Source organism: Lineus longissimus, chromosome 17, assembly GCF_910592395.1.
Source record: "Lineus longissimus chromosome 17, tnLinLong1.2, whole genome shotgun sequence".
NCBI lineage: Eukaryota > Metazoa > Nemertea > Pilidiophora > Heteronemertea > Lineidae > Lineus > Lineus longissimus.
This window is the reverse complement of record NC_088324.1, coordinates 8,842,529-8,859,999: the sequence shown is the minus strand read 5'-3', so window position 1 is coordinate 8,859,999 and position 17,471 is coordinate 8,842,529. Positions and strand designations below refer to the sequence as shown.

Genomic DNA, 17,471 nt, shown 5'->3' with positions numbered 1-17,471 from the left:
GAAAACAATGATGTACAATGCCACTGTTCAATCAAACCCGAACATAAAAAGAAAGATAAATTTTCTATTGAACTTCATCAGAGACATGCCAGAGAATGTCTACACTTTTCCCACACTGGTTATACGTTACTGAGACTTGTATTGATTCCACTATTTTAACTCGGGATGGGCATAGTTTCCGTAAGGCAACATCCGCGTCTAATAAAGCTATAATGGCGGTAGTGCGGGAGGCCATAATCATTTCTATAATGACGTACTCAGTTTTATTGAGGTTTAGAAAATATCCTCTTCCAAATTTGCTAGTTTTTCAAAATACTTGGAAACGGTACGTCTTTTTAATAGTCAGTCGTGTCCGACCCAGACAGGCCATGAGAGACATAAGCGGATGTTGATATAGTTCAGAGCTATTTTAACCTATCTTTAGACATTAACATCGTCCCGTAAGGTAATTATATCTTATGAAAGCTATATGGTAATTGCGTGGCGGTACAATCTCACGTTAATTTCCGCAATGCCGTTCTAAATTTAATTGGGTTTAGTAAGAAATCTCATCCAACGTTACAGATCCTTAAACGGGATTTTGCTGTAATGCGGATGCTACTGAAAAACCCAACATTTTCTAGAAATAGATTTCATTCCCGGCCATTTTTTCAAATTAAACTTTAATTGTAATTTTTCATCTCTAAAGCCATTCCAAAGGTATATTTATATTGATAGCCATTTTTGAATTAAAGGTACGTCAAACGAAATCGCAACAAACATCCAAACAGGTTTTTGCCATATTCGGTAAACCCAACCCTCTCGTCTTTGAAGTACCGATAATCATTGAAGATATGTTTAAATCTTACCTAGGAAAATTATGCGCTTTGAATATCTTTGAAAGCAAACTTGACAACGCTTGCGGCACTTCCTTAGTACCATTAAGTTCTCTTAATGAACCTTTGTCGACATCTAACAAAGACTTGTCTGAGAAGAACTCGTTTAGATACCATAAACGTTAAGCTCTCGCAGAAACCAAACAATGCATAACTACTGGTTTAGGCTTATCGGCCCCCCAGTAAAGCTGTTTGTGGGGGTCGATGCAATAAAAATGCGAAATGATGGTACATTGTATTGAGCAGGCCGTAATCCCTTTCAGTTCATGTAGGACTACTAGAAAAAGATGGAGAACTAAGCTGGGTGAAAGCAATACAAGGACAGTGCAAGCAAAAGAAAGATATGTATTGCCGTTGAGGACAGGCCAGAGCATGGAAGAGAAATTCGAAGTGAATGTGTGTAGCAATGCTGTTCAAGACATAACATTCTCTTATTCGTATCGATACGATGACAAGCTAAAAAGACCTCATCATATAGTTACCGAGAAAGCTACGCTACCGGCTGGGAACTTCGCTTTCAAAATCAAAAATTGCAGTTTTCAAAACAATTAAAGCTCTCTTCCGATGACCCCCAAAGATGAACCTCCATGAAATGATGATACTAAAACAGGTGGACTAACAATATTTTTGTTGGTTTTAAATGCAAGCCGATCTACCAATACTGATAAAGAATTCCCTCATCTAATAAACAATGCATATTGCCGTCCTGAACGGATTTTATGACTTGAAAGCCATGTGATTGGTTGGTGCAGGGTCAAAGGTTAAATAATCTGAATAAACCCCTTATTTACATAATGCCCCACCTCCTCCACGTCACGCTCGCCCGTCTCGACCCGGAAACGACTGCAGTTCGTGGTGGTGCCATCTTCACACGACGTCAACTGGAAATAGACAAAACAATAACAAATATTAAAATCAAATTAAAGGTAAAACCCAATTAAAGGTAAAACCCAATTATCTTTCAAGAAAGGCTCAAGAAAGCCACAATGAAAGGGGAAGCTTTGGACGGCCCGTTAAAATACCAACGCGTGCCTGAAAAAAAAATCGGTTGATAGGTGAGCCATTTGCACAACTCGAAAGATAAAATGCTACACAAAGATGGAGAGAAACTTCTTCTTCCTTCTCTTATGGTACCAGCTGCGGCCATCGGTTCCCTTTTTGCCACAGGCTATGCACACACGAACCGTCGTACTTCGTACAGAAAGCGAAACCTGCCTTGAGACTTCGGTAAAGTCATGCAGTACACGAAGCACTGACAATTTACAGCAGTTTACAATAAAGCCACATGGAAAAAAAACAGTGGCATTGGAGAGCAACTTAAACGAAGTCTTCGGACCTTGTCATATATTGTAACAGAAAATGCACTGAAACGATTATCTTGCTGGCAGAGAGCCAGAGAACATGGCTCCTGGCTTGCGTCGATGGTTACCTTGACGAACAACTCCTTAGCCGTCTTTTTGTAAATTTTCGCTTGCGTACTCGATGTTTATAACTTGCATTATTTATACACCGTTTCATTGTTGTCTTGGAAGAAAGAATTCAGAGTTTACTGACATCCTAAAGTACATCCTCCGTACAAAAGCGTTTGTTGGTTTCGAGCAGCCGCGCGAACGCACATTAAAAGCAGAATCTTTCAATATAAGCGGACGCACTATTATCGAAACATGCCATTTCATTAAGCCATTGTCACCGTTGGGTCACAGAACTTCTTCTTTTGTATAAGTCTCTTAGCAACCACGATAGTAAGGCAATGGTTTCTCCGCAAGAAGCTGCAACTGATATTTTACCGGTACGCCTTACCATACATTTTGTTTTCATTTTGTTATGCCGCTGATAGCGGTCAATATAGGCATAGTGTGGGCGCATGCATGTATGTGTCCTCTCAGTCCCCAAGCTTTCCAAGTTTGCCTCATACATTGTGTGATCAACAACAAGATTACAAACTTCTTTTTTTAAAGCTCAGAAATAGGGAGTTTGAGAACAGCGACTTATCAAGGATCGTTATACGTATACGGATAAAACTCTGCGGAAAGTGTACGAATTTCGTGAACATTTCTATCCGTATACGTACAAGGATCCGTGACAAGCCTCTGAACTTTCAACCTTCCTAATACCGATTAGATTATTGGCCAATCACAACATCCATATGGACACTACCTTGGTGCATTCGCATGGGCGGCGTCGTTTCAATCAAAAAGTCTGACCCAGTTGATGAGAACACATTAGTTTCGACTACCTGGCGACTTTGATTGACGTCACTAACACGGCGTGACGTTACAGTATTTGATCCCGTTATTTACTCCCCGCACAGCCCTAATGGTACCCGCTTATAATCGCAATCAACGCGGCAGCGCGTTGAAGTCATCACAGACTATGTTGATCTGCGCCTTTTGTCTATTAGCCGAAGCGCAAATCATCAACCAGTTGGGTTTGTCACGCATTCGATCTGTTGGTTCTCGTCCAACGAGATAGACTTATAGCCTATATGTGGCGGGCAGACTGCTGGTCTTGATACCCCTCATACATGTCATAGTGTGATTCCGCGCGTGTAGTTCACGTGAACCGAATTCGGGTACTTCGATAACATTTAGTTCGGAATCATGTCAGAGACTATTAAGCTATGTGGAAATTTGCAGTTATATAGTAGATAAATCTAGTTAGCGCAAACAAGGTTAGACAGTGCGTTACATGTAGGTCATATGGTCATTATGTATCAAGTAAAAAAAAGTCAACATGCTTTGAAAACAGCTACATTGTAATCAAAGCGATAGGTCATTTTAGCTATCACGTATTAGGCGCCCAGGCAAGGGTATAGAGCTTTTATTGATATCAAAGACTTGCCTCGAAGTACAATATTATCCTTACGATCATAAAGTAAGCGATGTTTGATGTTACCGCTTGAAAAAAATTAGCGCAAGTGCAAGCGAGTACTTTATATGTAATCCTATTAGCTGATGAAAGCGGAGGCCATGTTGTGACGTTGCACTTTGATGATCGGTTTTGGTGACGTATCCAGTTCTCTGATGACCCAGGTGTTTGGTGTCCAGCCTCGTTCCCGTCATTGCTGCTACGCATCTAATTAAAGGATAGCTCGTTCGACCACTCAAATATCACGAGTTCTCGCAGTGAGATGCGAGACTGCTTGATGCCATTTTTGAACGATATCGGTGAAGGCCATTAAGATACAAGGTACCCTACCAAAATCAATCTTTATTCACTGTCACGTCGCCAATGTATACATTGGAGCTCCCTTGTTATTTCCTCCACGCGAGAGACCTTGCAACCTGGTCATCCGCAAGTATCAAGTATTTCTGTCCCCAACTTGGCAGTCTATCCCCCTGAACATGAAAATGTAACCTAATGGAGTTGTTAGCGCTAATGCGGCATGAGCTATATGCTTGTCACTGACTACCTCATTTCACCTAATCATGGAGGGAGAAAGATTGGGGAGGCAGAAAAATCTAACGCGTTCGTGTACCTGTGGGAAAATCTCAACATTAAGCAATGCAGCTACAATCCAGCCATGAACTTCTTTATTAGTCAAGAACGTGTTCCCAAACCAACACCAACGCGCCCTTAAAGTATTCTACCACCAGTTAAGATTCGCTCATGAACTTCTTCCTTTGCAACGAACGTGTTCCAAAACAAACAAAAAACCAATACGTCTTTTAAGTATTCTCCCACCAGCTACGATCTATCCTTGAACTTCACCATCTGCCACAAACGTGTCAAAAACAAAAGACAACGCTCACGCGCACACGCCTTTAGCATTCCACCACACGCTGAGATGCCTTGTATTACACCCATGAACTTTATCACGTACGTGTACCAAGAACGAGTTCCCAAATACCAACAATGCACCCTTTAAGCAAATCATGTCAAGGGGAAGGAGCAATTTTTAAATTTTCTGGTGTATCAACAAAGGTTGGCCGATCTGTTTGTAAACAAATGCAATCAAGTAAGATTGGCATTTCGAGATGCTGCGGGCTTTAGAAACGACGAGAAGTCACGATGTTCGTCATATCATGTGCCACTAACAACAACAAGTCGATCAGTGCATCTTTGATGTTTTCAAAACAAGTTCTGTCAATATGCTTTCAAGATAAGGACAACAATACTGTTTTTGCGTGTGCGGCAAAAGCATCTGTTTACTGTTCAACTACAATTACGTAGATTGACATTTGCGAAACACTTTACTGCATCTATAGAGATGACGTACGGCAGTGCGCTATTATTGCTTAGAAATTGGGTCGTGTTTTGATGCGCAATTTGCAGAATATCAGCGGACACGACACCGGTTTAAAAAAAAGTGAAAATGTTACACGTCTTTGGCCGGACTTTGGACATCAAAGTCACGCTTTAATCAGTTTAAGCTCTTTTGAGTAATGAGATTGCCTGGAAAGGTTGGATGGTCTAAAAACCGACTTGCTAGGTTTTCGGCGGCTAAAGCTTCGGTTGGGTTTGGGTATTACATATCCCAAGCCTGAAGATAAGGTTCACTTCAAATGGTAAGCGCGTGTACGGAATGACCCTGGTTCATCTGCATGTATCTCCCAAGAGGTATGGTGCGTCTGTACCGCGTTCATCAGCCAATCCCCTTGTATGGTGCCCAAATGGTTGCTTAGTTTTGTGACTAATTTTGATGACGTTTCTCATAGGAAACACAGCCAAACAATGACATCATATAATATATTAATAATACAATAATATATCAAACAAAATCTATCTCGAGTGGCAGGGTAGAGAAAGGTTCCTTATGCCTTGAAGCGAATACTATACTTTCCCACACTTAACATTCGCAGATTTTCAAATCATTCAAATATCACGAGCGACCCAAACATCTCGTGCTCTTGTCACAAGCGAATCAGATAATTGAGAAGTTTTCCGGATAAAATGTTAATTCTGAAATGCAATTTCACAAATAATGATACATTTAAAGGGATTTTGTAGACGGATTATCTGGGAATGAGACGCGCAAGATGCCATTTAAAAACCGAAGTGATTGAAACTTTTGTTAAAATACGTTAAGGAAATTACAACTTGCGTTGCGTTCAAAATAATTGCAACGACGTCGACTGCTCCATAGCGAGAAAGGATAATAACTGCAGAAAGTCGGATGAATAAATGCGTCCCTAATTGCCTTCTTCCACGAGAATAGATCTTTGAATCCATTCATTGTCGGATCGGAAAAATCCATCTCAATTTGTGCAAAATGCCTCTTGATTTAAGTGTAGCCTGTCACACAGATGGGAACATACTGCGCGCCTTAATGGAAGTTTCATGATGCGGTATTGCATTGTGTCTTTGTGGAGATAAGACGATGAATGGGGATGCGTCCGCTCTTTTTAAGAGGTTCTGGATATGCCACTCAAACCCCACTGTACTTCTGCAAGGTAGCGCACGTATTTACTTTGGGTAGAATCATTAATGACATTCTGAAGGACACACTCTGGGCCACCAACTTAGCCAAAGCTGGATAAAGTTATTTATGTTTGGACGACGTTGTGTTCTCAGTGAAATCGAATCGTGATAATGCAATCAACTCACCAATTCCACTGATCCGTAATGGCGGCGGCTGAACACTCCCCGTCTGGCCGCAAGGTCACTGGCAGAAGAACTGAAAAGAGAAAAACACACGAACATTATAATCACCATGAGACGGATAATATGAAGGAAAGATAAAAGAAAACAACTCGAAGCTTATTGAATGAGTCTTTGGGAAGACATGGACACAGATGCTTTCGTTTCGTCATCCCAAATATAGAGATCGAAATTCGCTCAAGAAAACCTTGCTTCCCAAAGCGTGTTACGTCGTGTACCACGCACGGGGAATTTTCTTGATAGACTTGTGAACGGAAACTATTGCCAGTGTACTTTTCGCGTCGCAAGCAACTTTAGTATGATCTATATTTTGCGACAGTAAATGTTACCCTGACCCCCGCCGGTCAGCAGTAAATCAGTGTCGAGTAAGAGACGAATTTAGGGCGACGTCGTAGAAGAATCACCAAGTACTCATCACTACATGATCGATAGATTCGTCTGCAAGTCTCACGTAGACTCCTCGCAATGAAGCTAAAGCTGGATATCAAATCTAATACCCGATGGCATCCTGACAGCCAGAAAAAACAACTAGCGACCGACCAGTTCAGAAGAGATTCGTCAAAACTGCCATATCAATTCTCAAACATCCGTAGCCCATTTCGTGTCTCCATAGCGGATGCGAGGGACGTGACTATCGTAACAAGTTGCGTCAGGATTCACCCAGACAAATAAGTTAGGAGTATTATCTGTCAGGATCGCTGTATTACAAATCACTGGGGAGCTAATTGTCTTGCCCAGAACACTCTTCCAATATAGGTATCTTTACGAGGGACGCCAGGTTTTGGGGCTGTGCCATCAAACACGGCGGAAGTAGTGAGAAACAAACGCAGACATTGGGCCGGGCCGTTAGGATTATGCCATCAGTCTTCGCACGGGAAGTTTCGGGATCGGTCGTGAACAATACCAGTCCCACATAAGCAATTCCGGACATCGGCGAATCTGTAGACACTGTCAGCCTCTAGTTTGTCGAATTCGGTGAACAGAGTGAGCTTCCTATAGTGCTACTGACGAACCTGGATGACTGAAAGTTTACACTAGTATTCTAGCTCACTGCTGCTTCCTTCCTGAATAACGCCCATCGTTCAGAAGGAATGAGCCATACTGGTTGTAAATGCAACAACAGCTCCACAGCTTCTTTCCAGTTACCTCCGTTGCAAAAAGAACATTCTACCCAACAGGAAAAAATATCCAGCTGTCACGCAATCTTGGTTGGAACGATGGTACTTATCCTTGCCAGGAATCATGACCAACAATCAAAACAAGTATGAGGGATCAAAAGAAAGCCATCAAATTTATGTTACATCGCGTGCATACACTACAGTATATTCGATCTTTTGGCGGTTCATATCAGCTAAGAACTTAGATTGTTACTTGACATGACCGAGTATATGTAGGGCTTGACAGTACTGCTGAAATCAGGGGACAAGATTCATTTGGCGCAAATCCGCTGCCTATCTCAAGATGTCGTCATTGGATACTTACCTTTCAACGGTGAGGAATAATTGCCATTAGTCCAGCACAACTCTGTTGTCAGCCATTTGATTTAATGGAAACATCGCCTTCGCTACCAAGGCATGTAAACAACCCTAAGCAAACATAATCCGACTGTTTCAATATCGACGGATGCAATCCGATAGACCGGGCTACCATTGGACTTTTTAGAATGAGACACGATGACCGAGCATTGAATAAGTAATCATCCAGAGACATGTATTTTTCATTCATTTTGTATCACAATACATTGGCACGGTTCCATTTGTGCTTTTTCACTAATATCTAAATAAAATTTCCTAGCCTGATAGGATACCGGGCCAGTGCACTCAAAGTATTTCATTCAAATGATACCAACTTCTCTATTTACTAGTTAGGTTCTGTCCCTTACCCCTTGGCCGTAGACCAAGGCCACCAACGTAATGATTCGTTAAACACAAGTATACCCCGACTAGCAGCGGTGTGTACTCCTGAATCTCCAGGAAAATAAGAGAAATCGTCTACGCGACTGTGCATGATTCTACTCTCGATGGTGAAATTTCTCACAAGTATGGAATATATGATGTTAAGCTTACCGTCTCCGAGCCATGAAGGCATCACTGACGAGTCGCAGCTTCTTGAGCTGTTCATAGATATCTGGATCCATTCTGGTCGGCGAACTGAGCGATTTAATTCTAAGCCTATTGTCTAAACTCGAATACCCGAATCTGGGTACAGAGGTTAACATCCAAATGCCAGTATTGAGGTAACAAGAATAGGTGCGTTACATCATTTAAAGTCTGGAAATTTTATCGAACTTGGCCAAAATGGTTTACGTCAAACAAATGGATGCAGCTCACTTCATTTGACACCATTTATGATTTGAAACTCTCAAAAACCTTGGTTCAAGTGATGACTCCGATCATCCAAGTAACTTATGGTGCATGGTACCTCAATGCGAGGATAATGTACTATGATATCCTTTCACTTTTGTGCTCAAACAGCAAAGTTGTGCGAAGTCCGGTACGCCACGAGAAGGTACTGTTCACCTCGCTCTTTTATACCCCAAGATGAGGATTTATAAGTCTAGTTTAAAGTACTATAATAATCATTTACGCTTTTATCTCAGCAGTGGACAATGTGTACATCAGAACTGGCACATTACTGTGGGCATGTTAGAAATATAGATTCAGTCCATTCGCGATAACCTCTCCTTTACGATCCTAGTCACATCATATCCATAGGTCAATCTTGAATTACTTCCAGGCCGTGCACATCAAAGTGTGAAGAAATCGCAGCACAACGCTCGAGTGGACTATTACCTCCAAAAGCTGACAGATATCCAGGAAATTAATTTGGTCCTTTCCAGACGATAAGAACTAGAGGTCATTCGATGACATCAAAGAAAGGAGTACTGTTAGTTGTCAAAACACGATTTTTGACTGGTAGTTAGATAATCATATCAATAAGATAATGCTGAGTCTTCCTAAGCGCTAAATTTGTTGCTGTTTCATCGCTCAAAGCGCTTCATTTCACTATACAACTCCAAAATGACCTGAGGTTTCCCAGCGTAGAAATCTCCTTTCATAACTCTACACTTCTTCTGACTTCCAGCTTCCAATTAAAAACATGACCAGTATTCCATGCCCAACACAGCAGACTTTAGAATGACACGATGTCACGATAGAGTATTTGAGTTCAGAATTGGCTATCTTACGCGAATAGCACTGGAGGAACCAATTCGAGGACAAGCGCAATAAGCTTACTATAAGTCCGCATAAAGGATAGAAATGATATTAGTTCCAGCGGAAATATCACAAGAAAACGATTTATTTCATGAACGTGGGCTTTGTACATTTCACTATAAAACGATTGAGATTTTATTAATAGTATCCGTGGCTTCAAGGCATAGGTATAATAATAAGTATACGTACAAAAATGTATTGAGAGATATGCTTTAATGCGTTTCAGTGATATACTACGTCCTTGAATGCAATTATCGATACAGTGTACAATGTACTTTATTATGAGATCTGCTTAATTGTAGACGCAGCCTGGGGCGGGGTATGGTTTAACCGGTGATTGTCGACTGCAATTCCTTGAACTACAGCTTGTCGCTGGAAAAACTACCAACGCGGCTTCGGCTTGCGTACGCCATAACATCGACCAGTTGCTGGGTAAACAGTTGTGGGAAAGAATGGCTTGGGTAAACCTTTCTCGCCCAGGGGAACATTCCATCAATCTTTGTTTACCAACATCCAGCCTGCGATACGTCATATTCCTTTCTTGTTGACCCAGCTGCTTCTTTATGGTGCGGTAGTCAATGCGAACGCTGGATTCGATACCCAGTCCTACCACCAAGAGTTCATCACATCTTCAACAAATCTTTCCTTTCGCAGAAATTCGATGAGAAGAAGAAAACTACTTCTCCTCATAGTTCGTCACTGAATTATTGGTGTCCCCTGACCGTTGTAGAGGGTTCGTATATCCCCTGATTTACCGGCCGCTATCAAAACTATTCGGATCAATTTATGTCCCAGTTATCAGAATTTTATTTTTTATTTTACAACAGCACATTTATTTGATACCAGAGTCTGCCAGTGATAGGCGAGATCATAAAAAGCAAAGCTGATATTGGTTTTGATGGGTGTTATTTTGTTATGTGCAGATGTACTGGGAAATTGTACGTGTATCTTGATATACTTTTTTTAGTATCGAGTGTCGTTCTATTTGGTGAGATGAAAACATTGCTTTTTTAAGATGGCGACCATAAGTGTTGACCTGATTGGGATATATCAGCCGTCATACGTCGTAGATGGCAATTACGACCATGTCCAAACCACTCACAGCTGATAGAACCCATCTGCATACCAATTTTTGTAACCGCATCTATCAAGCTTTTGTTTTTGGTCTGCAAATTGCACTTTCCCTCTGGCAACGCGGTCGCCGTGGGCTGTGCCGCGGAGCATAAATGACCTGATCATTGCAAGGTTCCATGAGCTGCCTCAAGCCGATTATATTACATGTATCTGTTTGAAACAAGAAAGACATTTTACGACTCGTTATTTTTTGGTGCAGTCGCGATCACTTGATAAAAAATGGTAACCAAAAGCTGTCCCCGAAATCGGAGATTGCTAGCTGATTACGTTGTTTTATCATGTACGGTGTGTTGACAGATACACCGGTAACCTGATGGCATCAGGGAAAGGCCAATAAAAACCCATGTCATTTTCTATCTGCGAGCACTTTATCTCTGGCGAAGATGGCCGCCGAAAGCGGCACCTGAAGAGCCGGGGACTGCTGCTGGCTGATTACCTCGTTCCAGAATACACAGCCTCGGGGGAGTATGTTGATACGGTATATTGTCACAAACACCTGTAACATGATTAGGCATCGGATAGAAAGGTCAGTGATCACTGCTAGAACCTTTTCTCAAACATGTCAAAAACAGTAGAAATTGTAAGGAATGCCCATAAATATGATTATCGTCGGTTGTGTCCGTAAGCGCGTCTTCAGTGATCATCCCATTGGATAAAACTCATCTGCATATCAACAATCAGTCAGAGGTTTTGTTTTGTTTTCGTCTGCGGTTCACCTTCAGCCGAAGCTGTACGAGATGTACAGGCTGTGCCGAAGATTTGGATCGTAAAGCAGATTTACTTCGTTCCATATACGGGCTCGGGGTAATATACTATGTTGATACTGTTCATTGGCACATACATCGGTTGCACGATTATGGCAGCAGAAAAAACCCAATCAGTGTTTCTTATTTGTCCTCAAAGTCGGTAGAAATCATACCAATGCTAATAAACATGATAAATGCCCCTGTCAGCATCCCTAAAATATCTGATATTCTGCTACTACAGTAAGTATCAAAGGTAACTCGCGTATCAATCAGCGCGACGACTGATGAGATCATAAGGTTATCTCGTACATCAAAGAGGATGTCGTGATTGGCTGATACTGTGTCACGTGTCTACACGAGATGTTTCTAGCAAGTGGGCAGATTGATTACTTCCGGCGTTTGTTTGGCTGTATCATCCAGGCAAGGCAGGGTAGATCGTTTTATTGGGGACCGATAACTTATTTAGCCGTCACTAAGAAATAATCAGGATGAAAACACGTTAAGTGCGCAATTGAGCCTCTCTCGCCGCCCACGGCTTCCATGTGTACTGCCAGTTTTTTGAGCTGCAGCCATCTACTGACACAGCATTGAAACTTGATGGAAACAGAATCGAAAGCATAGTCGATTATCGACAGTAACTCAAGCGCTAAACCTTCAAATTACCGCTACCTGTTCGATCCGGTAGTTGGTAAAACCTGGACGCAGTTTTCGGACGCTGGACGCTGGGTTTTGTATCATTGGATTGCACTACCTGGATTCCATGACCACCTCGCCTCCAGTTCAAGATGGACTGTAACTCGTTGCTCTCCATCGCCTGTATCGATAAACGAAGCAGAAATCATAGCCTCTTTTTCTATTCTTTACACGTGCATGTATGTACATGTATACACTGAGCATAAGTCAATCTGTGTCGTATTCTATTTCAAAACATTCCACTAACACAGAATCAATTAAAGTGTATAACTTTGATCTGATCGTTCAGTAAAGGAACAAATTAATTTACGAGTGAAAATGATACCGTAAAAAAGGAAAACACCCAAGGCAGAGTGAAAATGATACCGTAAAAAAGGAAAACACCCAAGGCAGAGACAACAGTCTACGTGCGCACGCAAGGCCACGCCCTTGACCTAGTCGGGCAGAGTCATAGTGCCGTCAATCATTGATGCAGCGATGGTGGCGTGGTTCTTGCTGGCTAGTCTTATAGCTGAATGTAGTGTGCATTTTTGGCGTTGTCTGTATACATTTCACACTGAAGTTGCATTATTCAGTGAGAGTTATATGAGCACGTTTCGAGGATCGAAAATTTGTTGACACGAAAACCAGGATTTTCAGAAGATATCAACTTTATTTCCTCTTCAGATCAGCATGGGCATGGCGCTCTCAAACACTGTCGTAGGAATCCCCGGAAGACTTTGCCAGTTCGAGCTCTGATTGGCTAATGGTTAATGAAGACGGTCAAATACTCCAGGTGGCGGGGAGCAATGAGTCATCGTCCCGTCCAGTCCGGTCCAGTCCAGCTTTTCTCGATCCAAGGTTTTCGACTGCTGAAGTACTCGATATCATATGCACTACAATAGCCCGCAATAAAATATCAATATAGCGTGTGTTGGGGGAGGATGTAGTTGCCCACTATGGCTATACAACTCTGATGGGTGCATAACTGTGATTTATGCCTCCGATTCTCAGAACTCGATATAGAGTGTATTTGATAATGCCTTGTCAAGAGTAAAATGTCAATGCATTTATGCGATAATCTGCAGCGAAACGGAGAGAGTCTCACTGCGTGTACCTCACTTAGAATGGCCCAGCATATCTTTAATCGGAACATAACGTCATTAGCTCCGGGCATTCGCTGTAACCAGATGAGGCCAATGAACCCGCCAATGATGGTGAAGCAAACATGCATTCGCGGAACCGAACACCTTGATAAATAGCCCCCACGAGATTCGAGATATAAATTAGTATTGCCTTCATCACCGTGTTTATTGCCTTAATCCGGATGACGACTCGTGGAGTTGGTCCTCTCTTATGATATACTAAGCAAATTACCCGTAATGCGGGCAGGTTGAAGTGGAACTTCATCAATTTGATTAATCAAGGATAGACCAGACAGTTCGCTAAGTTCACCAACATTGTGCGTTGTCTCCTTCAACATTCCTACTTTAAATAAATTATGACAGGCGATTCACATAAACAGAAAAATCAGCTTAAGCTTCATTACCCAGCCAAAGAAATCGACAACCTTGAATGACAGATCGCCGTAGTGTCCCTCATGAGATTGCCGCAATAATGGCCCGGAGCAATATAAATAACGCGTTATTCCTCTTCCCTTCTGTTTATTGTCGCGACAGGTTTTGTATTTGTTCGTGTACCATGACTTTCTGATAGAATACAAAGCATTAATTGCGACTTTGACTGTGCCGAATAGATGAGAGGCAGTTTTGGATGAAAAGTCTAAATCAACACATTGGTTGTAATATATCATTGATCGCTACCTTATTTACAGTGTGTATCGTTTTCGTAAGTCTGACCTCAAGCGAATCCTTTGGTCTTAATTCGGTTGGGGACGGGTTGATATAAATAGACCTATCACTTCGGGGCTGGGTTCTTCAAGACCACGTTAATTCGTTAAATCTTGACGTGAACAATTTTAGAGGGATTAACTTAAGGAAACAACGTCTTAAAGGAGTTTAACGTTACCATTGAGATAACATGAATTTTGTGCTTTTGAACTACATGGCTCAAATTGTCAATTTCCTTTTCGATTCACTCTTGTCTCCGTCTCAGATTGCACTGTTGATAATAGCAATCACCTCTCTCACGAAATAATGAGATTTGGATGGAGTCAACAGGCTTTTATTAATGATAGATCGATCATTTATTCGTTTGTTGAACGTCACAGCTGTCCCTGGGGAAACCCGATGACAAATCGAGAAATGTCGGCAATGTCATTGGCGCAATGTTTACTGAATTCTCATTAGCTGTATTTGTTTGCCAACCTGTTCCAGGTATAACGGCCAGATCTGCGCTCTAGGCAGAGGAAAGGGGAGGGGAGATATGCATTTATGTCCTTTTCTTAAAACCACTCCGGAGAAAGACAAATCAGAATTACTATAGAATCAGTGCCTGTTACTTACCACCTGTCACTAGCTGACAGTGTTGACATGATCGTCAGAAACGTGCTGGAAATGGAGGAAGAGAGCGAACAGACATGGTCCATTGAAAGACTACATGAGAAAGGCACCAGTAGGGATGATGGCGGACTTGTTCTTCTGCGAGGGGAGAAGCGACGGATAGCAACCCAGCTACGGATGGTCGGATGCCTTATCCAAAGCGGAACTGCGCACGCTGCTTGAAATGCTGGAGGGAAGAGGGCCGGTGTACCTGCCGGAGCCATTGCTCTTCCGATTTTCAAACAAGAACTCGGCTACCTTTACGAACCAATCTTCTCTCATCTGCATCAGACTTAACAGCTACTGACAGAAGACGGATGAACTATTAGCAGTGTTTACGGAAGAATTAATTCTATTTGCTAGCTTTGTCTTTGACAGTCATCCTTTGCGTCGTGTATCGGGGAAATTTGTCCGGTAAATAGGTGAAACACAATAAGCTTCCACGATCCCGTGCCAAGAGCAACGCTGGTGGCCTTGAACTTTATCAGTTCATGTTTCAACCGGTAGGGTCAACAGCAGGATCGGTACCGCCGTAAAATAGAGATCACTGATTGGTCCATAGGGACTTAAAGTAGATGCACTGTTCGAGCTACAAACAAGAGGCCTGATTTGCGCTGCACGTAATAACAAACGCGGCGTGAGAACTCAGTTACATCATGACAATTTCTCATCATGACAGCTGAGGTGACCTCGAAAGTAAAAGACGAAGTCGACAACTTTCTCGAACTATGCAAATGTGAAACTGCGTGACAGGAAACTAGTTAGAGAAAAGTCCATTGACTGGGTAAATGAGCAGCGTTTATTCGGATGTGACAGAAGGAAGTGCATGGAAATGGAGAAACGGCATCTCACTTTGATGGATTCTTTTCTAATCTACTTGAATGGGAAGGTGTGTGTGACGCTCTAGAGAATCTTCGTTAGCTTACAAGTGCACTATCTATGTACATGACAAGGGGATTGTCAAATGATCAAGCGAGTTTTCGCAAAGTCCCCGAATCGCCGAGAATGTGAACGTACATCGATGTTTTGCTCAACATCCGTCTCAAGATCTCAAACTGTAGGATAATTCAATAGTGAGGCACACGAACCGTGTTCCGGTGTAGAAGGACAAAATGTTTCCAAAGATAAAGTGTCCGGCCTTATTGTATTATGGTGCATACGGTTCTATAGAGGCCGTGATTGAAAACAGCTCAGAGATTAAAGTCCATGATATCATTTGTTGCCGGACATTCTATCATTTGACACTTGTACACCGGCTGTGATAAAGATTAATTTGATGAAGTGACTAAACGTCCTCATCAAGACCATCATGTCAACAGTTGAATAAGTCAACTTGGCAGTTAAATCGCTCCTAGCTATACATGTACGTTACTTTTTATATTGCTTTCCAATAAAAATCACGCCTGGTAAGCCGAAGACTACGCTTCGAGATGTCAGTCGAAGCAGCACCAGGGTATTCCAAGCAGGAATTATATATTACACCGTCAAAAGTGTTTTTTTCCGTATTAGTTACTTTACATTGGAAACCAATGATTTCACAGTTACCCCCGCCGTGAGGACTTATCTGTCGAGGCATCAAGTCATAGGGATCAAAGGCAGAAGAAGCCGGACGTTATCAACCAACTAATCATCAGCTCTCTCTACGAAAGCTTTTTAAAAAACCTTAAAAGACGTCTGTGCATGTCATTTGTTTTATGCCAGGAAGCGTCAATGACAGCGTAATTCCGACTGATACATCGGATTTCTGATTTCATAGAAGCAGAGGAAATTATCGACCTCATACAAAAAATGCATCTTTCGTCGCCTTATGACCGGGATGCCTGAAGGTGGATGAGCCCCTTTGTTGCTAAAAAAACCTGGAACATCGTGGGTAGATAATACCTGTTAAAGATGTATCCATCAGGCATTTACGAGGAAAGCTGGGGAGTCGACAAGCGCCACGAATGACAGCTCAAGGCATTACGCAGGACAATTTTTGACCGAGTTCTAATTGCTTTAGGATTTCAAGTTCCAGCCAAAATTGTGGTGGCGGTGTTCATCCTTTAATGTTTGTACAAAAAACCGTCCAGCCTCAGAAAAAAAATTCACATACAAATTTTACCATCAATCCGGGTGCAGACTTCGAAAAGCATCAACAGGATGAAGCCGGTGACAGGAAGAAGCTCACAAAACGTCTTTGAGATACCACTCGCATTCGCGATTAGCAAGAGGAAACCGGATGTGTTTTTCTTCTTCTTTTCCGAGCAGCCCTGAGGTGTTATAATAACAAGACATGGAGTTATCAGCCTTTTTTAAATTTGATATCCTGATAATACGAAGCGGTGAAAGAGTACCCGATTTTTAATCGGAAGTCGTGGGTTCGACTGCCGGGCAGTGACACTTCAATCAGTAGATACGATCCAAACTAGGCGTCGGAAAAGGGTAGCGTGCATGCGCTACCTGGTATCTACAGAAAGGTTTCTGGGTGAGGCTTGGTGATACATTTAGTAAAGCATTTTGAAGATGTACCACATTCGGCGCAATAGAATATATTAGAACTTCGTAATTTCTGAAACCACTTTTATTTCTCTTCAGACATGTCAGACATCGCCCTCCTTTATTTGAAACTTTCGCTAGCCATTGTAAAGCTAAGATAACAATGTCGTTCTTTTCGAAATATGATGCTCTTTTGGATAATCTATGTAATGTCTAAATAGCTACCTGACCTTGAAATTATTGGGAATCGAT

At 42.0% G+C, this 17,471-nt stretch overlaps 1 protein-coding gene across 13 annotated transcripts in view; it reads right to left on the bottom strand.

Moving 5' to 3' along the window:
* Window positions 1-17,471, bottom strand: part of LOC135501153 (GTPase-activating Rap/Ran-GAP domain-like protein 3) — a 185,742-nt gene that overhangs the window by 21,979 nt on the left and 146,292 nt on the right. For 11 of the 13 annotated variants that reach the window (XM_064793016.1, XM_064793019.1, XM_064793020.1 and 8 more), the window contains 2 exons: window positions 6,423-6,492; window positions 1,667-1,756 (listed from right to left, as the gene is read on the bottom strand). In XM_064793016.1, the coding sequence (XP_064649086.1) occupies window positions 1,667-1,756; window positions 6,423-6,492 (160 nt within the window). Of the gene's footprint in view, window positions 1-1,666; window positions 1,757-6,422; window positions 6,493-8,542; window positions 8,619-17,471 lie in introns of those variants that run through there. The other 2 variants (XM_064793027.1, XM_064793017.1) reach the window with 2 other exon arrangements.